This window comes from Pleurodeles waltl, chromosome 6 (genome assembly GCF_031143425.1).
Source record: "Pleurodeles waltl isolate 20211129_DDA chromosome 6, aPleWal1.hap1.20221129, whole genome shotgun sequence".
Taxonomy (NCBI): Eukaryota; Metazoa; Chordata; class Amphibia; order Caudata; family Salamandridae; genus Pleurodeles; species Pleurodeles waltl.
Window position 1 is genome coordinate 663,471,254 of NC_090445.1, and position 27,028 is coordinate 663,498,281.

At 41.2% G+C, this 27,028-nt stretch overlaps 2 protein-coding genes across 3 annotated transcripts in view; both read right to left on the reverse strand.

Annotated features, from left to right (window-relative positions):
• ZNF219 (zinc finger protein 219) overlaps positions 1-27,028 on the reverse strand; it is a 259,158-nt gene that overhangs the window by 198,529 nt on the left and 33,601 nt on the right. The gene's annotated exons all lie outside the window — the stretch shown is intronic.
• Positions 1-27,028, reverse strand: part of TMEM253 (transmembrane protein 253) — a 148,291-nt gene that overhangs the window by 30,344 nt on the left and 90,919 nt on the right. The window contains exon 7 of one of the 2 annotated variants that reach the window (XM_069239047.1): positions 19,560-24,763. The exons of the other annotated variant lie outside the window; for it this stretch is intronic. Within the exon in view, the coding sequence (XP_069095148.1) occupies positions 24,713-24,763 (51 nt within the window). The 3' untranslated portion in view covers positions 19,560-24,712. Of the gene's footprint in view, positions 1-19,559; positions 24,764-27,028 lie in introns of those variants that run through there. 2 annotated transcript variants of the gene reach the window in all.

Below are 27,028 nucleotides of genomic sequence, written 5' to 3' on the forward strand. Positions count from 1 at the left end.
AGCTAGAAGACTTGGTGGGTAGAGGAGGTGGGGGAGGGAGTCCATCTTGAACACTGTATATGGCATTGAGATGTCTGTAGACCACCTGGAAACTACTAAAAGGGAGTCAAACATTTGAATAATGGGCGTTCCCCCTACAACAGTAAAGAAATCTATCAGAGAGGCAATTCAACTGTTTATTCACAGTGGTTGGCCATTCAAGCTAGGTGCCTCCCACGACAGTTCATGGGGTCTATCTGCATGGCTGATGCTGGCACCAACATGTTACTCTGAGTGACCCCAATCTTCTAGGCCCTATTCATAAGAAGGTGGCTGAACTGACAAACCCTACAGAAGGATATTCATCTTAGAAAACTATAACATTCTAAGTGGAGGGTGCATCTGCATGGAACATGACGATGCTAAAAGTGACACATCCAGGCAGACATTATATTTTTCACACATGGAAGCAACACAGACCTTTCCAGACAACAATGAGGACAGTGTGTAATTGGCACGCTTCTCCAATGTTGGTGCTGGCTAAGTCTTTCGTCTCTTATGGGGTACATCCTTTGGTACCTCTTGTTTGCTTTATTTTGATGTGATGTGGTTGTGGAGAATATTTCCTTGGGTGGTTTAGCAGGTGGGTATGTACAAGCGTTTCTCCCTTTTTGCACTCTCACGCCTTCTCCTGTAATTTCATGGCTTTTTTCACTTTTGTATTGCTAAATTTTCTTTTTCACTGCTTTCTCCCTTAGGTTTCCCTGAAAACAATTGTTCTTTCATCACTAATTATTGGTGAGATGTGCTAGTTTAAACGTTTGTGAGTATGTGGCCATTACTAATGACAGAGAACAAGCTAGCGCAAAGCAGTTATAACAATGGGTCTTAATTTCAAACACTCTGACTCAGCTATGTTAAGTGAATGCCATCTGCATTGTCAGCATTACAGCCCATGTTAAACTAAAGATTTAAACTTACACCGGTTCATTCCATCTTAAATCCTACCTCTACTACCTCCCTACACTGAAAATCCAACTGCTGTCAGTCAGCCAACATGGTCATCAAATCCAGTATGTCTCCAAAAGAGTGTCTATTCTGATCTGTTCTGCGATAGGAGAGGGGTTGGACAGTGTGTTATTTACCCTGATGTCAACGATGCAAGGTTGCTCCTACAGAAATGTAAATATCCCCACTCCAAAGTTTCAATATTGACAAGAATCTATGCTAAAGGGCATTACGAGGTGTCGTAAAATTTACCTAGAGGGTCTGGCTGGCATGAATCCACTCTCAGGTTGTAACAAGGAAACAATTATTTTACAAGCTTTTTGGTTTTATTGGTGGTATTGTGGATTCTAAGTGAATCAGAGAAATACCTTTAAATAAGGCCAAACGAAAAAAATCTGGCTGCGTGACACTTTGGGAAGGACCAAAATCACTGCCTCTCTCTCAAATACGTGAGCAATATTCCCTTGTCACAGGATTCCTTCCTTTTTTCTCCCGACGGGGCCAGTTTCTCTAGAGAGTCTTCTAGATAATTCTAGCTGAAAGCTGTTTAGTCCAATCTTATGGCAGGGCACGTCATCCAATAATATGCATGCACCTCATTATTGCCACTCACAGCAGCAACTAGAATTTCAACTTCAGAACTTCGAATATTAACAAAACAACATTCTGATTCCCTATATAATCTGCAGCCCAGCAAGCATCTTCATTTTTTGTTGGTGCTCATGGATGAGATAAGTACTCGGAGCGTTGGTACGACTGACGTATTTCAAAGGGTGCAGCATTGTTTGACTTTTGGAGGCAGTAATTAATTGTGTGTGTGATTATCTGGTATATTCTCCCCGTTTAATTGTAGTGCTGTATGTTGGGAAATTTTGTTCAGCTTTCTTAGGTTTAGAGAGAAACAGATGCTTTGAGTTTGGTTACTCACAGTTTTCTGGATGGGGTCAAGCAACGTTGCCGGTCAGTGACCCGAGCAACTGTTGAAGCAGTCAGTCAGTCCTTTTGGGCTGTAGGTGTATGTTTATGGATGCAGCGCAGCTTAGATTCAGTAAGTGTGGCAGGGTGACTTTTTTGTCTGGAGGCCATATTTTGGGCACAGAAAGTTTGTTATTCAGTTACAGCAAATCAGATTTTAGTCTGAGGCAAGAAAGGGTTTCATCCTGGTCTCTGTGGTTTGTCAAGACTATCTTATATTTTTAAAATAATTATTTTACTAATAGGAGTAGGCTAGAGGTTCTGTGAATAATCAAACTCTTTTGAAAAGGAGTATTTTGCAGGGTAGCTCGTTGGCGGAGCAGATTTCAGAAATATGAAAATAGGGCAGTTTCTTCTTTGGTAAAGGATTATAGTAAGAAATTAGACAATTGTATGGTGAAATTAGGAGACACATTTTCTGGACACAGGAATAAGAAGGAACAGTTCTGCTAGGTGGAAGAAGCTAATGAGAGAATGGGTGGTTCTCAGGAGGGTCGTAGGGTAACAATGAAAAGAAAACATTTAAAAAGAGAGAACGACTATGGTTAACAGGAACATTACAGTCCAAGGTCACATAAAAGCGCAACACAAAGGGAGGCAAGGAGAAAGGCTATAAAGTCCACAAAATGGAGTCACAGAGAGGTGGTCTGTGACGAATCATCCAGTAGTGGTGATGTTATAATTTCTTGTTCATCGGACATGGGAGATTTGGATGATGAGGAGATTGTGAGAAAGAGGATGAAAAAGTCTCATGAGAGTTTTGGATCAGGACAAGCAAGTTGAGGACCTGCTTCGTAAGTGTATGTTTGATCCTAATATGATTCAGCATCCATCTATCTATCCAGCAGATCATGTGGCTCAGTATGGAGAATATTGGATAAGACAAGAGATCTCAAAAGATGTAGGGATAAGATTGAGATCTGAATGTCCAAGACTCTCTCTGGCAAATAAAATTGCTTTTTACACTAGAACTGGACCCGACCCTAAAATGTTGACGTTTCTAAACAAAACAGGGTGTGATCTAAGAAGAGGTCTTGACAAAGGATCAAAAGGATGTCAGGGCAGGTTGTTGGACCTGTTTGGGCCATGAACAAAGATTTTTGATATGTGCGAGGAAGCATATTTACAGGAGACATCTGTGGATGTTCAAGAACTGTGTCAGTGGGTGCCAAGGGCTGTATGTTTACTAGGTAATTCAAATGCAGCTTTATGGGTTGAACGTAGAAAAAGTGTTCAAATAACGATTGACCCAAAGTTGGCAGAGCTTGCAAGTAAGGAGTCAGGGCAGGATACCAATGGTCTTTTTGGAGATTAATTTGTAATGGAGATGAAGTTTGCAGGAGCTTTTAATTCTTTCCAGAAAGTTCAGAAAGACATTAAAACGGTCTCTGGAGGGACCGGGAGAATGCAGGGTCTGTTCCCCAGCCGAGGTATTGCAAGAGCATCCTTTTCGAGAGGATACAGACCCTTGGGATACCAAATTCCAAGTTTTTATCCCCAAAGAACACAGGGAAGAGGAAGATCCACATTAGATGGACTGACGAGAGGCCAACAAGGTATGCTTGGAAAAGACCTTTTGTGAATCCCTATAAAACTGGGTGGCACACTCGCCCAATTTTTGGGAAGAGGTAACAGGAGATCTATGGGTTCTGCAAAATGTTCAGGGTTATAAGATAGATTTTGTGGGAGAGCTGCTCCAAGCAAAGGTACTGAGAGCTTTAAGATTGTCAAAGAAGGAGATGAAGATGGAAAGTCGAGAGGTTCAAGAACTTTTTGAGAAAGGGGCGATAGAAAGGTCAAAAGACAATTCAAAGGGTTTTGTAAGCAATCTATTTTTGGTAGAAAAAAAGGCAAGGGAAAGAGACCAGTTATCAATTTGAGAGAACTGAACGATTGGGTCAAATGCATTCATTTAAAAATGGAAGCTATACACATACTGAGGGATCTGTTGAGAAGAGGGGATTGGTTGACTCTTCTGGATTTAAAGGATGAATATTTGACGGGACCAATTTGCTCAGAACAAGGTGATTATTTGAGATTTCGATGGAAAGTGGTTATGTGGAGGCTCAAAAATCTCCCATTCGGATTGACATCGGCCCCTTGGTGTTTCACAAAGGTTATGAGGCCTGTAGCCACTTGGCTTTGGATAAGAAGTATTTGTTTGATAATATGTCTGGATGATATTCTTATAAAGGCTAAGAGCCGGATGTTAGCACAGGATTACACCGGGTTTTGGAAGATTTAGGATTTGTAGTCAAGAGGACGAAATCTTGCCTGAAGCCAAGCCAGGAGATGGTATTTTGGGGGATTTCAGAGTCGAACTTTGGAATGTGTGTTGAGATTACCTGTGGAGAATGAGGATTATTCACAAAGAAATAAAGAAAATGTTGAAGTGTACTTGGGTAACTCTTTGACAGTTAGCAAGAATGTTGGGATTATTGTCAGCATCTATTCAGGCAATCTTTCCGGCTCCTTTGCATTACAGGGCACTACACAGGTTAAAGATGAGGTTTCTGCGCAAAAAGGGATGAGGTACTTTTAGAAACTTCAGATGACTATGGAGGTGAAGCAACAACTAGAATAGTGGTTGGGAAACATGAAAACTTGGAATGAGAGAGGCATTTTTGGCAACAGTGTGGATATTACGATAGAATCAGACGCCAGCCTTTTGGGTTGGGGAGTGAGACGTGTTTCTCTTGCGGCAGGAGGGAAATGGTCTCCACAGGAGAGGAAGATGCATATCATCTATTTGGAGTTGCTGGTAGATTCTTTCGCAATAAACAGTTTTGTCGAGGATCGAGTGAAGTGTTGTGTTCTTCTGAAAATGGAAGACTGGTCTATAGTAAGGTATGTGAACAAATTGGGAGGTCCACATTCAGATTTAGTGAAAGAGTTTTGGCATTTTTGCCTTGGCAAGAACACTATGATTCAAGCTCAGTATATTCTAGGACTGAGAAACAAGGGGGCAGTTTGGAATTCCAGGATGTTGAGGGATTCCAGTGATTGGATGTTGAGCAGGGAGGTGTTCAATGTGTCAGAGTCAAGATGGGGTCCTTTTGTGGTAGACCTGTTTGGGTCTAATGCCCTGGCGCCTAGGGTTTTCATTTGGATCCCGGATCCCGAGGCAGTAGCTGCTTTTCTACAACAGTGGAGAATAGGTCGCAGTTTTGCTTTTAAACCTTTTGCGATGAGTCAGATGTTGATACTGAAACAGAAGAAGGACCAAGAAAAGATGGTTTTGGTTCTCCTTTCCTTTTTGGCCATCACAGGTTTGGTTTCCAGGTATCATGGAGTTGTTGATAGATGAGCTGCTGGATAGTCAGAATCTTTTAATTAATTCAATGGGAGAGACTCACAAACCGGTGTTCCAGGGTCAGTTGCGATTAATGGGGTGGTTGATTTCTGGAGAGCTTGGCAAGTGTCAGGATTATTGGCAGAGGCTTTGAAACTCATCAGTGATTCCTGGGCTCCAGGAACCAAAAAAACCATACAGGTTGGCATGGAAGAGATGTGTATTGTTGGTGTAATAAAAAGAGTTTGGATTCCATTTCAACATCTGTGGTGAATGTAGCAAATTTTTTAACTGAGTTATTTTTACAGAGCAGCTTGTACAGTTCAGTGAATTTGAGTAGATAAACCATTTCTGCAGGGCACGAGTTGGTGAATGATTATCTGGTGGGTCAACATGATGTTGTAAGACCTATGTTAAAGAGTGTGCATTTGAAGAAACTTCCTGAGTCTGGATATTCATCTTTGTGGAATGTAAACATTTTTTTAAGAGAGTTGGTAGCTTGGGATGACAATGCGTTTTTGGATCTAAAGAATCTGTCTTTCAAAATAGTCATATTGCTTTGTCTAATTTCTTTTAGCACAATCTTGGATGTAAGAGCATTAAAGGTATAGGAAATAGGTGCCACAGGTGCTGTGTTAGTAGGTGGACGTTTGAGTAGTATTTTGGCTGCGGCTTCTGATGCTACATTTAATTGTTTTTATTTTAAACCAGTGTGGTGTGCTGGGAGGAATATTATGGCAAGGCTTTAAACATGCATAACCTTGGCATATGTGCCTTGCATTAAATTCAGATTTTCTACAGCAGGAGTGGGTAGAAAATCATGATTTTATTAAAAACACAAAGATGTACATTATCCCTCCCGGCCTCTGGATCGCACCCTATAATTTATATTTTTGTGTTTCAGGAAGTAATGACTTCAGGAAATAAGGAAATGTTTGTCAAAAAAAGAGAAGATGTTAACACAGGAGGGTTTGGTAAGAATTGGAAGTTGAATCAGTTTACAGTGTATTAGCAGCACAAGAAGGAAGATGGTTGCTGGGTAGCAGATTATATAGTGAATCAAAATGGTTTTTGTTAACATTCCAAATTCTGAAGTTGAAATTCTAGTTGCTGCTGTGAGTGGCAGTAAAGAGCTGCATTCATAATATTTGCATCTGTGTCTTTCAGAAAATCACGATTTTAACCCACCCTTGCTGTGGAAAATCTGAATTTTCCATGATTGATGTGTAACAAGCAACATTTCTGCCAAAATGCTTTCTTTTATCAAATCTATTTCATTGTGTAGAAGTTTCCTCATAGGGAGGTTAAGTACATTTGCTAGGCATTCCTGTAGGGCTTCTATTTATGACTATTTGTGGGTAATTAACAATGGCTGGGCAATCCCATGTCCATCTGTACTGAGCAGCCCATCAGAGTCAACATGCCTAAAAGATTAATCTTGTGCAGTTGCCCTGTAAAGCAATTTCCCTGACCTATTCCTATATTCATAACTGTGGTGTTGTGTGTTGGGATGCCATCTAGGAAACCTTGGTCATGTCCACAGTTATCTTTTTAAAGCATGTCCTAGTCACCTTTAGCTGGTACTATGTTGCCCATAGCCAGATATTGCTTTTCAAACTCAAAGACTAGCTCCTGCAGCTCAATAGTTTCTCTCAATTTTGCTTGACCCTTTGCCTAAACAATGAGATGACCATTCCCAACGAACAGGCTTAAATACTTCCCAATTGTGAGTCCACCAACCCAAACGTTAGCCAGACAAGAGCTGGCTTCCTTCTTTAAGTAGTCCACATTGTGCTCACCAATCAGTCACCATGTGTTCAGGCTCTGTACCCAGAGGTAATTTTGACTGTGTGGTCGATCTGAAGTGCAACAGGGCAGTGATTGGATAGGGCTGACAAGTATGCAAGTTCCCATTATGAAATGTGCATCGAAGTTATACATAATAAAAGTAAATTCTAAAGAAGGAATGGTACAAGAATAAGTTAAACATGCATGTGTGCTTTGATGGAATCCAGATAGGGGCTGCGTCTGCAAGTCCCAAAGACATTGCCAGTTCAGCCAACGGGCTATTATGATCATATGTCTAGTCCCTTTCACCTGCAGCACTACTGAAAACACCTCCAATTATTGCAGATAACATTGAGGCCTCCGTGACCGGTGTGTGGAGGGTATCCAGCATGCTGTTGGTCAGTGCAGGAGTTGTACAGACATGTAGTAAGATCCCTAACTGGGCCCCTGAATGCACCTAGTACCATAGTGTGCCTGCCATACTGCCATATTTGTCAGATCGTGTTTGCTAAACTTGAAATGAGGTCGTCTTGACTAAAACTGCGACCCCAGAGCCTTTTGTGAACTCCACATAAAATACAGTGTACAGCCATATCTAACCAAACAGTATAGATGTTTCCCAATAGCTAGGTCTCCTATGCTATCAGAATGTCGAGGGAATGCCCCTTTTCGGATTGTAATACTGTCTCATGCTCTACCTTATTACTGAGGCCATTAACATTCCAAGGGAGGACTCCGAAATAGTGTGGCTCAGTATCCACATTCAAGCCCGTCATTTCACAATCAGGGCAATACAATTTTCAAGGTAGGCCAACAAATGAACAAAATGTTACCTCAACAGACAAACTATTTCCCCATCCCCAATTTGAGCTACCCTGCCACCTGACATTTTTACTGCATATGCACGTCACTCCAAAGTGAACATATTCCAAGCTGAGCATGCCTCATCTGTTAGGAACGTTGACTCTGATGGGCTGCTCAATTCAGATGGGCATGGGGTTGTCCAGCTGTTTTTAATAACCCGCAAAATATTGCCAATGTGTGTATTTCCCTATCCCCCAACTTAATTTTGCTGTAATGGGCATGCCTAACGTCAATAGTGGTTGCTGGGTCTCCGTGGTACAACATTACCCCATGTTAACAGAGCTTATGTTACCAAAATGTTTTATCAAATCCATCCAACCAAGAGATAAGAGTAAGGTGTACATAATATCGCCCCGCCATTTAACTCACATCTCATTATGTAATCATCATAGTTGGCTAGCCACTGTGTGCCAGACTCGATAAATCACCTCATCACCCTTTCCTCGCTGTAAAACCCAAAGTGGAGTGCATGCATGGGAGTGAAAGCACATGCTTCTCACAATGTCCCAATCTGTCATCCCCACTTTGTAAAAAGAAAACTCAGGGCATTTCTAAATTCAAGTATTACAATAATGAAGTAAGAAATTACACATGTATCCTTACATTTTATATTAGATACATCAAACTCTGTTGTTTTACCTCAATCTGCTGCAAAATGACTAACAAAAACATATTTAATCACAGTAGAATTGGATCCCTAAAGCTGCCAATCCACTTTAATTTCAAGAGGCTCATTTGTGGAAGCACTGGAACAGGAATGTCTCCTGCATGGTGTATAGTTGTGTTCCCCTACCCTGAGTGCCTGACTGCGAATATCTGGTATACTGGGTTTTGATCTTTGGCCCCCATCCTCATGTTAATCTCGTCTGTGTGCGAAGGTCTAGGCCTGTCATTTGATTGAAATGAGATCCACCTCTCCCTATTTTGAAAGACCATAAAGTAACAGCAACATGTCAATGTCGACTTCCCCAGTGTTTCCCTCCAGCAAGGAGTCCTGGCCTATGACGTCTGTCTTTTGCCCTTGCTAAAGTAAACAATGGTGTAATAGAGTAAGTTGGTGCAATTAATTTTCATTATGAGACCTTGATAGAGTTGTGATCTTTTAAATGAGCGAGTTCATTTATTCATGTTTGACTACTAACAAGATGTATGGGCCTACTTTGTAAAGGATTTATCATCTTGTTTCCACGTGTTAATTTCTCATATACGTATCTGTGCATGTATAATTTTCATAATTAATTCCTGAGCACATCTGGGTCAGCAAAGCCTGCCTTTTAACATGTTTTTCTACTGTGTAACAGTAGAAAAGAAACCCATTGGTTAATCAAGCTACTGAAAGAAAAAGATCATTATGTTCAGACACTCTGTGAAGAACAAAGGATCACTGTACACTGGCCCTGGCCTGAGAGGAATGTGAGGGCCGCACTGTTAACAGATATCATCTAAGAAAGGTAAGTGGTTGTTTTAGATACATTCTTCAGTATGGCAGCGTGTAATGTACAGTTTGTATGGCTAATTCTCCACCAAGTTAGAAATATATTTATCTTTTAGTTTTTGTTCACTCTTGCCAATGTTCTAACATAAGCGCCATAGCTGCTATGCATTTGTTATTTTAGTAGGACAGCGCTTAATAAATACTATTTAATGTAAAAAAGCAAATGAGTTCTGCCTATTGAGTCCACCAGGATGTTTCGCTTTTGGCAATCTGGTTCTGCACTTTACTATGACTGAGTCTCACTATCTGAATCTCACTCATGGTTAATCCATAGTAATTGGACTGAGTGTGCTAACTGCCAAAGTCTGCCTTGCATGAAGTCGCTGCAATGCAGCTACAGTAAGCAGCAATGGGTTGATTACACATCAACAAGTGCACAAGCATGTGTGTGGGCTGCACATGTGAGACTACTGTTGTGCATAGCCTGGTATCTGCACACAGGTAGCATGTCACAGAAGAGACTCTGCAAGGATTGGTACTGACCTGTGGTGGGCCTCATAATATGAGTGAACATTCACAGTGTCAGTGTGTAGTGCTTACTGGAAAATCTGTAGTGTTTCTACTGTATTATATACATAAGTGAAATATGCCTAAAGTACAATTTCTCTCCACTTAGGCCTACAGGGTCCAACAAGGTACCAAACTGATGTAACACATTAACACCAAGTTTTACTTTGTAGTCCCCAATAATCCACATCCACATCTTACAGGACTTCAGGATTTGGCATATTTCTCCATCTCTGCTCATAATCAAAATCTGTGCCTTTGTCCCCACGACTGGGCCAAATAAATTACTCTGCTCCCCAGCAGAGGGATCAGAGGCCTAACACAGGCAGAGGACAAGACTGGCCTAGATCCCACCCTTGTCCCTACAAAATGCAAAAAAGAAAGAAAAAAAACTCTAGTGCAGGGCAGCACAGGAGCGGGGCCCCAGCACTGCCCCAAAGTTACAGGAGGCTATGGTTGTTCCAGGTGGGCCACGGACATCCTAAATAAAAGAAAAAGAAAGTCAGACTATGGCAGGAGGCTGTTCAAACAAAGATTGCAAAGCCAGCGAAAGTATTTGTAAAGTTGGGGTTGGGCTGCCCTGTAATGTCCCCACGAGGGGGGTTGGAAATGGAATCTTGCTGCTTGCAGAGACACCACCACCTTTTGCCCAACATAGTTTTAGTACTGCAGGGGGTACAGCAGGCCCCCACAGAAGTCCTTATTAAAACTAGCCTTAGGTCTCTGGCATATTGAGTTCATAACCCCCATGAAACTTTATGCTTGAGTTAACAATTCCCTGAGATGGGGCTTTTGCTCGTGGGCTCTGAAGAGCAGGGACCCCTTGATGTTGGTCCCCGGGCTACTCTCTATGGCCTCTAGATTGTAAAGAAAAAGCACAGACTGGACAATAATTTATGTAGTGTTGTTGTTGCATGCCAGTGAATTGGGATTGCTAGCCCACACCCCCCTCTCTTGAGTAGGCTTTGGATTGCTCTGCTTCGCTAACCAAAGATAGTCAAGTGCTACAATTGGGTACATGGGTCCCAGTAATAAGACAATTGCAGACCTATTAATTGTGAAGGACTCGCATCCTTCACAACGAATAACCCAATTGCCTTTAAAGTATAACTGAGTTATTTACAGACTTCTCAGAACCTGTCCTGACACTTCATATACAAAGGAAGGGTAACTATAGTCTTTGTACCGACCTACTCAAAGAGGGCCAGCTCCCCAAGTTCACATGGCATCCCCAAAGGGGCAGGCACACAACAGCACCATATATATGTCTCAGCTCTGAGCAATCTTTCGAGAGGTGAATTTCTAACACACCAGTCGGCCACTCAAATGTTTTTCAGTATAATTTTAGAAAGCACAGTTCTGGTACGTCTCCAAGTAGCCCCTTGATAACATTAGGGCTATACAATGACCTTAGAAAATCCCTCAGCTTGTGAGGTATCCGAAAGGGCTTGGCAAGCAACAGCAACAAATGCATCAGTTGTGAGCACTCTTTCAAGTGGTAAATTACATAGACTAACCAGCCATATGAAGGACCTTTAGTATAATTTTACACTGTGTAGTTCCGCTACTTCTTCAAGCAGTCATTTTATTGCACTACATCAGTGTTATACAAATGTGCTTAGGAAAACATTAGTCAAAATAATGACATGAATGTGCTGTTCGGGGACATCCTACTTTGTAAGGCAATCTTGTATTTGCCAGGACAGGGTCGGTTTAGGTTTTACAGGTTCGACAATGGCTTCATCCATGCAGAGCTATTGATGTGCAATTGAGAACCCTAAGAAAGCTGACAAGAAAATAAATAATTTCCAGGTATCCATGAATACAATCGCTTCATGGGTCTCTAAAAGACTTCCTTCATGAAACTCAAGGAGTTTTTTAAGGGTGCTGAAAACATCAAGATAAGATGTCGATATCAATTATTAATTTAACCCAGATGTCTGAGGACTTCATTAACAATGAGTTGGAAGCAGGCAATGCTTTGAAGATCCAACACTATCACTAAATACTTTAAAGTGGACATGTGTTAAAAGAGACCTTTTGTGCATCCATTGCTCATATGCAAATAACATTGCAGGTACCCTGTAAATTTAGCTTGGCGAAAATCTTGGAAGACTTCAATGAATCCAATAACAACAAGACCATGGGAAGAGTATATTGATTTTGTGAGGTGATGGGGTTTAATTCCGAATGGTTGAAGCAGAGGGGTGATTTCCCATGAGTTTCAGTTACAAGGAAATTAAGAGTGCCCTCTGGGTCCTTGCAGGGTTTCCTCTAGATACTTTGTCAATTCTTGATTTTCTACTACTACAGCCAGTACTTAAATGAAACCACGAGGTATGTTGGCCTCAGGAGCAGATCAAATGATTGGTCATACTCACTGTTTAATTTTCACTAAACATGTCTGAAAATATTTAGTATGGAGTTGAGCGAATGCCTGATTCCAGCCTTTGTAACACTTTGAATGAAAGTGTGTGTATGAATTTGATAGGACACTTTATAGAGCGCCAAGGCATTGGCTATTGCTTATAACAAATAGCCCATTATCAAATTATAAAAATACAGCAGAGCAGTATTTAGAAAGACAGGAAGTTCTGAAGCTTCTACAATATCAAAACCTGTATGTTCCAAGGTAAACCTTATTCACACAAAGTAATCCTCCCTTCTAGCTAGTCTTAAAGATTTTGGAGCTCACATGACTGCATGAATGTGCTGTAGTCACATGGCTATATTAGGAAACTAGGCGTCATGAGTTTGTGTTGGCGTTTTGGGAGGGTCATAAGGCCAAAATGCTGATTTCGAGTTTTGCTAAAAGAATCTATGCACACCCTTGTGGTGCTTCCAATGCCTTTTCCAAGGAAGCAGAGATTTTGTCACCAAAGCAGTTCTCTTCAAAATTATAACTCCACGCTGGTGGTGAAACCTCCAGTGAAAATTCTGCCAGTGGTAGAATCCTTATACAAATTTATAGGACTTTTTCCTTGCTGTACCAAAGAACACTGATTGCAAGTGAGTGTAGGACATGACAAAAGGAAGTGGAATTATTATCCAGTGTGATCTCTGATGGTACATTTACTATGGCTTCTGGCAACGCCCGTTAGCCAACAAAACATCAATGCTTTTTTTCCCTAGAAAGCAGAAAAATACCTTGTTGAGTCTATCAGTCATAGGATCTAAATTCATTGGCTAGTAGCTTCGTTCTTACAGGAATAATCATAGAGGATGAACCTCATACTTTTTTGTTCAGTGAAAAATGTAATATCTATTTTTTAATTCAGAGGCACTCCTGTTCATGCTCCACTTTGCAAACAAAAAACTACACCAACGGTAGACTTCACAGATTTTACCTAAATACCAAGGGGTTGGTGTCACACAGCTCTTTATGAATTTATGAGGGGTGCCGCTCCCTCACTAGGGGTCTGCCATGGCATGGGCTAGCAGATTAACCTCCTTGCAGAATCTGGAATTCAGACACACTAATGTACCCAGATCTATGGCAAAAGTTTTTCTTTCTGGACTACTGTACCAAACTATGGTCTCCTCTTTCCATTCTTCAAAGGGTAGTCAGCCTTGGCTCTCCAATGATTTCTAACACAAGAAATTAACTCATCTGGACAGTAGTACTATCTTAGACACATAGGTATATACAACCTTTGATGTGTAATATTATTTTATATAAAAAGCAAGCACACTAGCCTTGATTAGTATAACTTAGTTTAGATTGTCATGTCCATCCGCTGGGTGGCAGAATGGTGGCTGAAACCATCTCAACTATTAGTGGGAACGTATCTGATTCGACAGAACCCAGGTAACCTCACATGAATAGAGACAGGTGTCATGAACATAAAGTACGCCCACTGATTGACAAATTCAAAGTGGATATTGGCAGCTTGTTCAAGCTACACAAAATTCTAGGGTGAGTACACTTGCTTAAAAAGGTTCTATTTCCCCTTTTTAACTAACTGTTTATCATACTGTTCTTACTAGTGCTCTGACAATAGTGTAAGGAATGGATATTCATATGGGTGGCCCGAAAACCACAACTTAAATCAACTAAGCTGCATGCTGCCACAACCATTGATGGCCTGAGTCGTACAATTATTGAACTGTAGTACACAGCTAACCAAATCTTACAGCTGCATCACCTGTGTACATCGTAGAATGTTGACAATCCTACTGACATAATACAATCAGATATGCCCTCCACTATGATTTTAACCATTCATCTATTCTATGTGAGAGATCTGGTCTTATGCACACCAGAAAGTCAAAGTCTACAGACTGCTGCAAAAAGACTCATAAGTGAAATTAAATAAAATCCTGATTCACAAGTCTAATGGCAATAATGGTCTATTGCAGGCGTTTAATGTCCAAATGACATGCTAAAAGACAATCAAAAACATTCAGTGAATTACGATCAGTATCTTGCATTGATAAAATACAGCAATGGACTATGTCCAAGTGAACCACTGCCTGAGAGCTGCGTTAGGGCATTTCAGTACAAATTAAACATTTCTGCAATCCTCAGTGTCTTAATATCTGAAAACAGGAGCCAGCACAAATGAGTAATGTATGGGCTCTATGGATCCATGTTCACCAAGTTTTTCTCTAGAGCTAGTAATGATGAACCGCAAACTGCTCTACTGGCTTGCTAATAAGGAAAAGTCATCCAGAAAACCTCTTCCATTTAAAACAGTGGAGGTCATCTGGTATATGCAGATGTGTTTGCAAACTTTTACAAGTGCCTTTGTGCGTCTTACACACTCCTGAGGTCAGAAAGAAATCACCCATTAATGAAAGACCTCCTAACTCATGCTCTGTCAGATTTTGACATGAGCTAGCTAGATGCTCCAATCTCAGAGGAAGAAATTCAGCAAGCCATTGCAGAGATACCAGTGGGCAAACAACTGGTCCTAATGGAATACCTCGAGTTATTTGAAAGATATCCTCACCCATCTTCGAGAATTATTTGAGAAAGCCCTTGAAGTGTCCCAGCTACTGCACAATCTCTGCAGGAACCATAATTATGGCTATATTGAAACCCAACAGACAAGTGTGGGGCCCACGGCACCATCTCCCTGATCAACCCAGAGAGTAAAATTGTAGCTAAGGTCATGGCAACAAGGATACCCAGAGTGATCCATACAATGGTAATAGACGGCCAAAATGGCTTTATGCTTAAACATTGCCAGCCGTTGACTGAGATACCTTAAATTGGTTCTGGTCTGTTCACGGGGACTGTTGGGATTCTGTTAGATTTAGAAAAGGCCTTTGACACGGTTCATTGGAATTTTATGATCGAAGTGCTCAAAAGAAAGAATGTTAGTCCCTATTTCTTACGGTTTATGGAAACACCCTACACGGCCCAGGGGCCCAAGTGAGAGTTAACGGAACCCTATAAGCCCCATTCCCAATACAGAGATAGACACACCAGTGTTCCCTCTTTCACCTTATTTGTTTACTCTGGTGATGGAAACCCTGGCTAAGTATTTGAGGGCAGATGCACAGACAGAGGGGTTTTCATGGCCCAGCAAATGTCTGTGTTTGTGGATGACCTGTTGTTTTTTTTTTTTTTTTTTTACAAGAATAAACACTTCAATCCCTTGCATTGCTGAAATACTGAAGATTTATGGAGATGCTTGAGAGTGAACTGAGTAAAACCATTAATGTACATATTTTGGGTAATACCCCACTCTCTAGCCTGGACTCCTATGAAGTAGGCTGAAGATTACCTAAATGTGCCCTCCCTCCCTCCCTTAAAGACATAAAGGTAAACCTTAAAGAGTAGGCTACCCTGCCACTGCTGTAAAACTATCCCTTTGTGCTGCTATCCACTTTTTTTTGGGTGATCTCCAATCCATTTTTCTGGCCTTATAATGGGGTTATAAATCCCCATGGGTCTTATTTGCAAAATGCCAACAGGGAATGTATCATGCTGGCTTAGGTTGGGCAGACATTTGGCTGTATTACTGGGCGTCCCACTTGATTCTGAGAAGCGAAGGGTTGAATGGTGACAGGCAGGATTCAGCACCAAGATTAGAATTGGACACCCTAGAGAGCTAGTATCAGCTATCGCTGTGGTATGGTGAGGTGGGACCTCATGCCCTGCTCTCAGTCACTAGAATCCCAATATTGTGTTGGCACGAGGCACTGAGACACAAATTAACCGGCTCAGGTGACAATTGCCAGGTTTTTATAAACCGGGCTCGATCTGTATACAAGAATTGGCAATGTCTAGGTGCAAGCTCATATAAAAGCACATGAAGACCTGGCTAACAAATACTTGTTGCACAAATCAAACTATTAGTGTTACCTACAGCTGAGAGACATATTTTGGGCAGATATTGAGCCAAGCTAGTGACGATACCAGTGACCACTAGTTTTAAGGTAAGGTATTCTTTTTGGTTTTTAAACTATATATATATATATATATATATATATATATATATATAAATTCTAAGCAACTAATAAACCATAAAAAAAAATAAAAAAAAAAACTTACCTTAAAATTAGTGGTTCAGGCAATTGTTATTCAGGCACAGTTGTTGTTTAGACAGTAGTTATTCAGTACTTAGTTGTACAGACTTTTTAGTTGTTTAGCAGTAGTGGTTCAGGCAAATAGTGGTTTAGACCTCGTTGTTCAGGATGTTTCCCCATTAGAACACTTGTTGGCATGGGCTTGTTGATTGCTAACAGAGACATTGCTAAACAATGGCATGCCAAATTGGCAACCACAAACGGCGAATGGACCAGAGAGATTTACTTTAGTGCCGTAACTGAAGAAAATGTTTCCCAAGCCACAAGCTGTCAAAAAACAATGCTAAAATGTGGGGACCTTGGTGGGACTACTCACTAAGCGTAATTTAATGCATGATATGGAAGGCAATGTTCAGACGAGATTTGTCCCTCAGATGTTAACAATTATATCCGGTTTACCATATAGTAAACCATATATGATTTTTTTAAGGTAAGTTATTCTGTACTATACCTGTGGTGGTTATGTTAAAACCAATAAAAAGTCTTCATGAAAAAAAAAAGTTACTGACTATTTATCAGGTTATATTAGCACATGCAACCCTTCTTTGAACTCGATAAGGAAACTTGACTTGACTATTGCTCACATATGATAAAGGGCTTCGAAGAGCCAGGATAAAAAAAATGGTACTTTAAAATACTGCATTGGTTGTACTGGACCCATTAACTCATCCAAAGTGCTGGCTTACTCCCAGATTATTTATGTAGAAGCCTCAGCAGTATGAACTGCATTAGTAGTCATTTCCATCTGTGGACAGAAACTCTGCCTGAATAGAAGCTCTGCAGTAATAGCTATTCCACATGATGTGTTGCTGATGCCGGACACTATAAGAGCATGGATGGATCTCTGTTGCAGCGGTAAATCTCTGTATTTTGAGACAATGAACGATTGATTATGCACATTTGTGATAGGATAGGTTTGTTGTGTAGCCATTTTAGCTATAAAATTTTATACATGTTATTTTAGCAAACTAGTCCTGTTGCTGTGCACTTTAACCTAGATATATTTTATTCAGCTTTGTTTTTATTATTTTAACATTAGCCACATTTGTGGTCTTCTTTTATTTTTTCTATCTAGCTGTTCTTCGCCTAGGTCAGCACTGCGTTCTTAAACAAGATATTTCTTTCACTCTGTGCTTTTCTTAAGGCTGCAGTAAGATAGGTTGCGGCAAAGTGGTACGCTTTATCTCCAATGTTCACAGAGACACACACACTCTTACGTGGGGATCCTTTCCTGGAACATCAGATGTTTTATTATAAAAACACTACTTTGACCCATGTACGTTAGAGGGAGATTCCAGCCAGATGACCATGACTGTATGCTGATGGCTGATCACTTCGCTACAGCTGCTTATGTAAACTACAGGCCTCTTGCTCAGGTATGAAGGATGATGTCTTCCCAGGGGGAACCTGAAAGGCAGAATCAGAGTTTAATATGCTGTGCTCTAACATAACTTAGGTAGGAACTATCCCTACAAACCTTAATGACAGTATGGTAGCATTATTCTTGTGTTTTAATCTCTTTGTCACAATTTTAATCTTATTGTGCTTCATTGTCCTAGTTATTGCAATACATGCTTTATCTAAGATGCAGTTACTTCAATCAAACCTTACTGAACTTCACTCTGCCTCCGATTGTCCTTGCATATGAGAGACTAATGTAACTGAGAGAAACTGATGAGATCTCAGTGAACATGATTCCCCTGAGAAGTCATGTATGTCATGTGCCCGGTTGCCCCAATCATCCCTGCTCTTGGGTGGAGATGAGGCACAGCTAGTTAGCCGGAACAAACCCGGATTAAGCCGACAGGTGTCACATGGTGCGGGATCAGACTCAGTCCCCCGCAGTACAAGTGATTCTGCCACCATTTCATCCCGAGGGAAATAGTGTTGTGGAGCGACGAAACCAAGATTTAAAGCATTCCTTAACAGCCAGAGTACTAGGTACGGATCGTAGTTGGATTAATCACCTGCATGGAGTCCAGAGAGCACTTAATAATCTGCCTAGAAGGTCTAGGGGGTGGGGGGGGGTCGAACTTCATTTGAGTGCCTGTTTGGAACTCAAATATATGTTCCAGATCTTGATGGTCCTGGCGTGGAGGTGGCAGGAACACCCTTTGACATAAATGAACGTGTCACTGTCTTGCAGGAATTACAACAGTTCTGTGACAACAACGCTTCTGCCAGTGCTGCCTCCTTAGGAATTAAGGATGTACCAATAAAACTTACCGGCTGGATTCCAAAGGTTGGGGATCTAGTAGGTGAAAAAGTTGCTGTGAAAAAGGGGTTCGGTCCTTCCAGTCGGTTCCAGTCCTGGGGATACATGGTACCAGAACTGTTATTCTACCACCGCTGCCTGGTTCTAAAGAAAACAACTTTGTCTCCATTGGCAATGTCAAGTTACACCATTTGGCGGATCCTGCACAGCAGACCAAGAGGAACAACCAGTAGTACCCAAATCCCTCTCACTACCGGTCAAGAAGTCCTTCTACAAATTTTAAACAGCAACGCTGGCACCTCTCCGAGCCTGGGGAGGGTGGGAAATGATCTTTCATTAGTTCCTATAGCATCTTTTACAACAATCAACACAGAAAATGTTGACCAATCATTCTCAAATTCTACACAAACGGATGGCATTGTTTATTACGAACCACCGCAGGAGACCACTGTTAGTTCTCCTCTTCAAAATACGGCTCCAGTTTTTGCACAAACTGCTTCTGGATACTTTGCCGACAGCAATGACACCTTTTCGGACTCATCTGCCTCTTCTGCATCTGAATTGTCAAAAACACGTAAGCTGATAATTTGGCTCAAAACAAATTATTTTGTTCTCCCATGCAACTCTCTGTGGCTTTCCTTGACTAGAATAGCTTTCCTCTTACGGGTTAGCTCTGTTATTACTTTCTTTCTACTGATACATGGTCATTACCTTCCTGAACATTCTACAGTTGAACTGGTGTATGAGGTCCTGAAACCCCATTTTTCTTCTCACAAAGTCCGCAGAGACTTGTCTTTTGTGAACATTTCCGCTATACCAATTCCTGATGGGATTGTGTGGGATAAAGTCCCATTTTATTTTATATATACGGCACGATTGAAGTCATTCAAATACCATGTGTTTAGACTTTCGATGAATGAGGTAACAATACCTGGAGTTGTTTCTGATGACTGGGATGTGAAAACAGTTGATTCTATGATGACTGAGTTGCAGTATTTTACTGTATTTGAAAGAGAGGATGTTTATCAATCCAAAGAAAATTACGGAGACATGTTCTGTTATAATTATTATGGACACCATTTCATTCATAGAGCAAGTACCCCAATGACTATTTTTAATTATACACAATGGGAGCATTGCCCGCCTCCACCACAAGGGAGTTCTAAAACATATTCTGAAAAAAATGCTGAGTCATATTATTTCAAATTGCCATTGATGTAAAATGTACATATATTATTGACAGATACAAAATTCATTTATTCAGATTCCTTTGTTTCCCGGTTGGCTATGGAAGGCTATGAATATTGGTTAAAGTCGATTGACTTAAAAAGTGCATGGGGAACAAAACATTGGCAAATAAGGGGAAAGGAAGCTTTATTCAGAGCGTGCCTGATACCAGTTCAAATTATATTTTTTTATGAAATTGTACAACAGACAAGTTATTTCGGATTAGCAAAAATTAAGGATTTGAATGCGCCTAGTATTCATTCCCCTGCAAAATTTTACAAATTACAAAAGTATATAAATGCAACTGAAGATCAGCTCGATGAATGGGTCAAAAATGGCACATTTAATGCTTCACTTTCACATCCTGGTAGGTGGTTATTGTGGCCAACAGATACCAATGGGTGTCAAACATTTTGTAAACTCCACGGGGAGTTTTAGAACAAGTTGGCCTGACCCTCTCTATGCGTCATCTGAACACGTGGGTATAGTAACAACATACAGTGTAGGGAAACTATGCCAGCAATGGTTGAAGAGTTCCTCACTAGATGCTGTTAAAGAACATCTCAGTCTCCCGTCTAACAACACTGACTGACAGGATTTCCTGTTAGGCCCCAGAAAACAACACAGAAAGCACTTCTTATATGGAGTCTATAATGAAATTTGGAAGCTTTCTCAACAAGAAGCTGCTGCCCAGTTAAGGCAAATAGATTAGGAAAATTTACAGAAGGCATTCGCAGTTGTAGATATTGTGATTAATACCCTGTCCGACCGGATATACACCTTAAACAACATAGTTTCTTCTGCAATAGACATAGTACAGAGCGACATGTCCTCTTTACATCACGGACATAGTCAACTAGGATCCATTATGCAGTTAGGTTGGACACTACAAACACTGAAAGCAGGTCGCATTCCCTGGCAAAATGTAAGCGCGAAGGACACATTTTCCACATTTAATTTCACGCGACAACAACAACTAATGGCTAAAAAAGAAGTGACTTATGCCATGTTAAATATTGAGAAATTAGAAAAGTTGCCTTTTACTGTGGCTGAATTACCATCTGCGGAGTGGTTAATACATGGGATCATCAATCTGCCTATTTCAACACTTCAATTCACATTCTGCTTAAAACACATTCCAGTGGGAAGATGTGGAAGGCTAGGTGATAGTTACATACACGAGGTGTGGGAGCTACCCTTCTCGTACAAATGTCTCAGTGGCATGAAGGAGATCTTTCTTAGCAGTAGTGAATGAAAGACTTCTGTCAGCCGTCCAATGGCTTGTAAACAGCTGTCCTTGTGTGGGGTGTGCAATGCTTCAGCAGTGAATTTGGCGTGTTATCTGAAGGGAGTCCCAGTCCCCTTGATTAGACCTACGTTCCAGGTGCTCTCGAATGGCAGCTATGTGCTCCTTAATAGTGAGAGCTGTTGTGGGATTCGAGCCGGAATAGTTTGTCTCGTTTCGGTCTCCAAAATTGTTACATGCTGCAGGAATGTACTTTTTCCTCCTACACGACAGAGGGAAGTAGCTGAGATGTGGCCCCATATCGCTACTTCAAATGTGAATTTTGACAACTTGAACAGACTCAAGGCTTTATTGTTTCAAAAACATGTGACACTTACATCTGCACGCGAGACCTATGCGCTTAGGTTGCAAGGTCACCTGCAGAGATACAGTCCCTTTTAAGTACTAACTTTCCAAGACACTTTGGTGAACTCGAGGAACGGATATTTATTGCACTCAGTAATACTGTAATAGCACATTTCTTTAAGGCTGTTGGTTCTGGATTCGTTCACACCTTCTCCTCTATATTTGACTTAATACCTTCAGCCATCCATTCAATATTTTCCAGTATTTTGGGGGGATTGCTGATAACTTTGGCTATAATAGGTGGCATTTTGCTATTGCTACCTTTTCTGCGCAAGGCTGTCCCATTAAACAAAGAGGACTGCAAGCGCTTCCACCAGCGCAGCTGTGTTGAAAACACATAATGCAGTACTTTGGAGCACCAATCCTGGAGCGACTGGAGTGTGACTGGTCTCTGTCATTCAGACCAGTTTTGCATTGTGTGCAGCCTGTGTTTCGGTGCCTCTGATGTCCTTTTGAATGTGCACTGAAAGTTTGTCTTTCTACGCAGTGCTTGCTTTCAATGGACGCTGATCTGTTGATATTCTCGCTGAGGGCTCATTTCCAGACATGCGCGTTGAGGGTGCATTTGCTACGAGAAGCCGTCTATGAGCTGCCCTTTGTGGATCATGCAGCTCTAAACTCACTGTTGGGCACACTACGGAATGCTGCTGCCACTGCTGGAGCTCAGGCTTTGGAACACGAACGCTCCTTCGTTTTCCTTGGCGATGAACTTCCTACTTTACCACCTGCCGAAGTGGAAGATTTCCTATCTTCAATTATCCTGGATTCAATAGGCGACTTCAAAACTGACTGACTTTTGAAATTCGGCTTTCTCGACGCCACAGTTTATATTTTAAATTGTCCTTTTCATACCTGCTCAAGTGTCATAACTCATCATTGACATTTCCACATATATATGCTTTAAGATGCATTTTAGTAGCTTTTATATATTAGATTAGGCTTTGAACCACCTTTGAACTGGCAAGGGAAGGGACTTGTATAGCTATTTTAGCTATAATTTTATACACATTATTTTAGCATACTAAGCCTGTTGCTGTGCACTTTAACCTAGATATATTTTATTCGGCTTTGTTTTTATTATTTTAACATTAGCCACATTTGCAGTCTTGTTTTATTTTTTCTATCTAGCTGTTCTTCGCCTAGGTCAGCACTGCGTTCTTAAACAAGACATTTCTTTCACTCTGTGCTTTTCTCAAGACTGCAGAAAGATAGATTGCTGGCAAAAGTGGTACGCTCTGTCTCCCATGCTCACAGAAACATACATTCTCTTACATGAGGATCCTTTCTTGGAACATCAGATGTTTTACTATAAAAGCACTACTTTGACCCATGTCCGTTAGAGGGAGATTCCAGCCAGATGACCATGACTGTATGCTGATTGCTGATCACTTCGCTACAGCTGCTTAAGTAGACTACAGGCCTCTTTCTCAGGTATGAGGGATGATGTCTTCCCAGGGGGACCCAGAAAGGCAGAATTAGAGTTTAACATGCTGTGCTCGAACATAGCTTAGATAGGAACTATCCCTACAAACCGTAGTGACAGTATGGTAGCATTATTCTTGTGTTTTACTCTCCTTGTCACAATTTTGATCTTATTGTGCTTCATCGTCCTAGTTTTTGCAATACATGCTTTATTATCCAAAATGCAGTTACTTCAATAAAACCTTATTGAACTTCACTCTGCCTCTAATTGTCCTTGCATATGTGAGACTAATGTAACTGAGAGAAACGGATGAGATCTGAGTGACCACGATTCCCCTGAAGAGTCATGTATGTCATGCATCCGGTTGCCCCAATCATCCCTGCCCTTGGGTGGAGATGAGGCACTGCTGATTAGCCGGAACAAACCCAGATTAGGCCGACAGGTGTCACATGGTGCGGGAGCAGACTCAGTCCCCCACAGTACAAGTGATTCTGCCGCCCGAATCCAGTAGTCTCATCAGGATAATGAGAACCTACGCAACAGGTTGTCTCAGCTGACATGAATGGCATCTCATTAGAGTGAATGAATGAAACAACACTTGATAAGGCACAACAGCTGCTCCAAACAGAGCGTCCCGGCGCACAAGCAAATCCAGAGGGCCAGTCAGCTAACCAAAAAGCTAAGCCTTCTCAAACAGCCAGGTTTTAAGTTGTTTTTTGAAGGTTGTCAAAAATTCAGATTAGAAGGGTGACGACATTTTGAAAAAAAAAAAATCCGAAACATTTCACAAAAATAGAAGTAGGATTACAAATTTGAATTGATCGACGGGCACAGAATAACTTAATTGACAGTGCTCATCATACCAGAAAACAGGCAATGCAGCACTAAGGAAATACATGCAACCTTTACACACAATATCATCTGTCTTAAGTAAATTGCTGCCTGCTAGGGACTGCTAACGGAATCTACACTGGAACATGTGAAGAAACCTGCTTCTCTTCAAGTTCAGACAACTTCTCTGAAAACTGGGACATTTAGTAAATGTACTAAAATCTAGCAGGACAGCCAGTGATAAGCAAGACTGTCCTGGCAAATCTGGGACTCCTGGATGACCTACTCATGAGAGACGGATCTACAAGGTAGAATATCAACTCCCATCATTGTATCATATTTGAGACAGTTTCCAAGGCCTCCGACCTGAGCAATGGCTGCAAAATGGTGAAGGCACATATTTTCATTTTTTTTGTTGCATCTATAGCACACCCAGGTTACTGGGCTGTTTATGTATCTGCTTTTTCCAAGTGCTGTTAGGGTTATTGCAATGTGATATTGCTGCATGCTTTATCTTCCCTACCTATTTAATTTTATCTTATACTAGTTTAAGTATATCCTCCAGACGGTATGGTACCCGAATATTGACAAATATATCATCTGATATAAATATTTTCTCCTAAATATTATATCCAAAAATATCGCCTATATCTGAGTTAACAAAATCTTCACACCCAAATATGACATTTTTGTAAGCAATATTTAAGACAATATTTCTGTCAGCTAATATTTTTGTCATCCCCTCCAGAAGGTTGCAACTGTAACTGGACCCAGTCAACATGGTACCCTCTCTCCTCATGCCACCACTGCCTGCATCATGCATGTCGCTTTATATACATGTTGACATCCAGTGCTCTTTTTGGCAGCTTCCCCTTTAGGATGAGGCATGAATCCTGTTCTGCCACGCCGTCAGGAGGTTTTTACTTGGCTTCTACGTGGATCACATCTGTACCCTCGAGGTCTTCAGCCTCCTGGGGAGAAGCGAACATTGAAACAAACTTTATTCATTGAAAACCATCAGGTAGAGACTTACTGAGTATATAAAGGACTGTCTACAGGGACTGACGGCAACGTCAGAAAGTGATATTTGATGGTAAGAAAAATAGCAATTTATAAAGCAACATAATAAACAAAGAAACAGAATGCATATATATAGGCCCGAATCTGTTTTGCTTGTGCAAGAAATACCATTCATCAACAAAATAAAAGAACCAAAAACACAGCTTAGTATAAAAGGATTTGACACTTCAAGCAATGTATGTGCTGGAGATCGAGGGTCAGTTGCCTAGAACATACAAAAGCAAAACTCGAAATGTTATGTCACTGCAGCTTCAAACAGAAGAAATCCTTAATAGCTCCGCTAGGCCAGCACTTCATAGAGGTTAGTGAGGACGACAGTTCATTAAAATGATGAGAGCAGGCAGTAATGTAGCTAGTGTGTCATGACTCCAATTGCAAAGAAGGAAATAGGCCCCCAGGCCTCTGGGCCCTTGTACCACTCTCCACTGCACCTGCTGCACCAATGGAAGCTACGTCCATGTGAACAGGTTGCACGGAAGGTCGAGCAGAGGAAAAAGCATTGTAATATCACCCTTGAAGCAAGGCCACTGGCTAAAGTAGGTATAGGACGAGACTACCGATGAAGCCACCCTAAGGATGCAAGGCTGTGCAAAGGAGACCTTAGAGTTGCAGAAAGCATCGAAAACATACATTTTTTTACACTAGGGTAGTATATGTAGGCGCTTGTTACTGCACCTTGGTCAAGCATGCTACATTTGAACTGCAATATGACATGGCTGGAACTATTGGTTGGTCCTGGCCTGTACCATAAAACTTAATAACTTATTACAATTATTCCCCATGACTGGTCCCTTAAGGAACTTTTATCTAGTTGACCCTTTGCCTTTCTACCTGCTCGTTTCTGCTCAGGCCCTGCTCTCTGCTATAGAAGTTAAAGTCTGTCTTCATTTCTCCTACTTTTGCACTTGTTGAGATCCCATTACAAGAGGATAGACAACTTTGAAGGACTGGCAGCGTACCTCACCTTGCAGATCCAGAAACCTGAAGGGTACACATTGGTAAAGCCAACAAGTCTCATCTTTTCTGACCTACTGGCTTTGCCAATGTTCTTAGCAAAACTGTACAGTATTCCCAATTTTGTGCAGTATGGCTAAAGAAGAAATAAAAACAATAATTTTCAAAGCCAGTAGGTCTCGGCAATCCGAGAGCTAGGTGTTGGCAATGTAAATGTATTTGTGTATGGCTCTGGGGCTGTTGTACTGATCTACACAAATGCAATAACATTGCCAATGCCTATAGCTTTCGGATTGCCGAGCACTACTGGCTTTGCCAATTCTTGTTTTTGAAAAGATTTTGATTGTGAACCATCAATATTTGAAAGGCCTGATGTTTGAATTTGCTCACTGACCTGTAAGCGGTGTACTTGTTGGTAATGTGTTATAATGTTTGCGGAAGTGGGACATATGACATTTGATATTCGTCGTTTGGGCTAAAGAGAGAATAAAATGGGTAGTGTGACGTAAATGGACTGAGAGGAACAAAGGGTGAGAGGGGGCTAGAAAAGAAAGAGGAGATGTAACGAAAGCCACAGATATGAAGGTGACAAGGCAGGTGCAATAAGGAAAACCATTACTCCTAACCTGTGGCAGAACCAGCATCCATTTGAAAACAAAAAAAGTAGACCAGAAACAATGCAAGAAAATGGACACTGCATATGTTTAGCAGTAGTTGAGCGGTTCACTCGGGAAGGGGTAAAATTCAGAAGAGGCATGACTTATGCATGACCTTGACAAATGGAGGGGGGAAGGCAAAATGGAGCAACAATGATGTCAGCAAATGGCAAGCCTATGGGCAGGCTGAAACCCACGATGTAGATACAGGTTATGTCAGTTTGAGACAGCGCATGTGGGCTGCCTAGAGCAGAGACCTAATAACAAAAGTCACTATGAATGAGATGGTCATGACATTTCGTAGGTGCAGGCACCAAGGATGCACATGTCTACAAAATCCACAGATGTTTAAAAAAAAATATTTGTATTTACCGATCTGAGTTGGTTCTGTAAATTATTTTTTTAAAGTAGCATTTCTTTCCCCAAATGTGGGTGAGGGAGGAAGCAACACAGAGGGCATGGGCAGGGGGGAAGCAACAAAGTGGGTGCAGGTGAAAGAAAGCAACACAAAAGGACAAAGGTGAAGGAAGCAACACGGGGGACAAA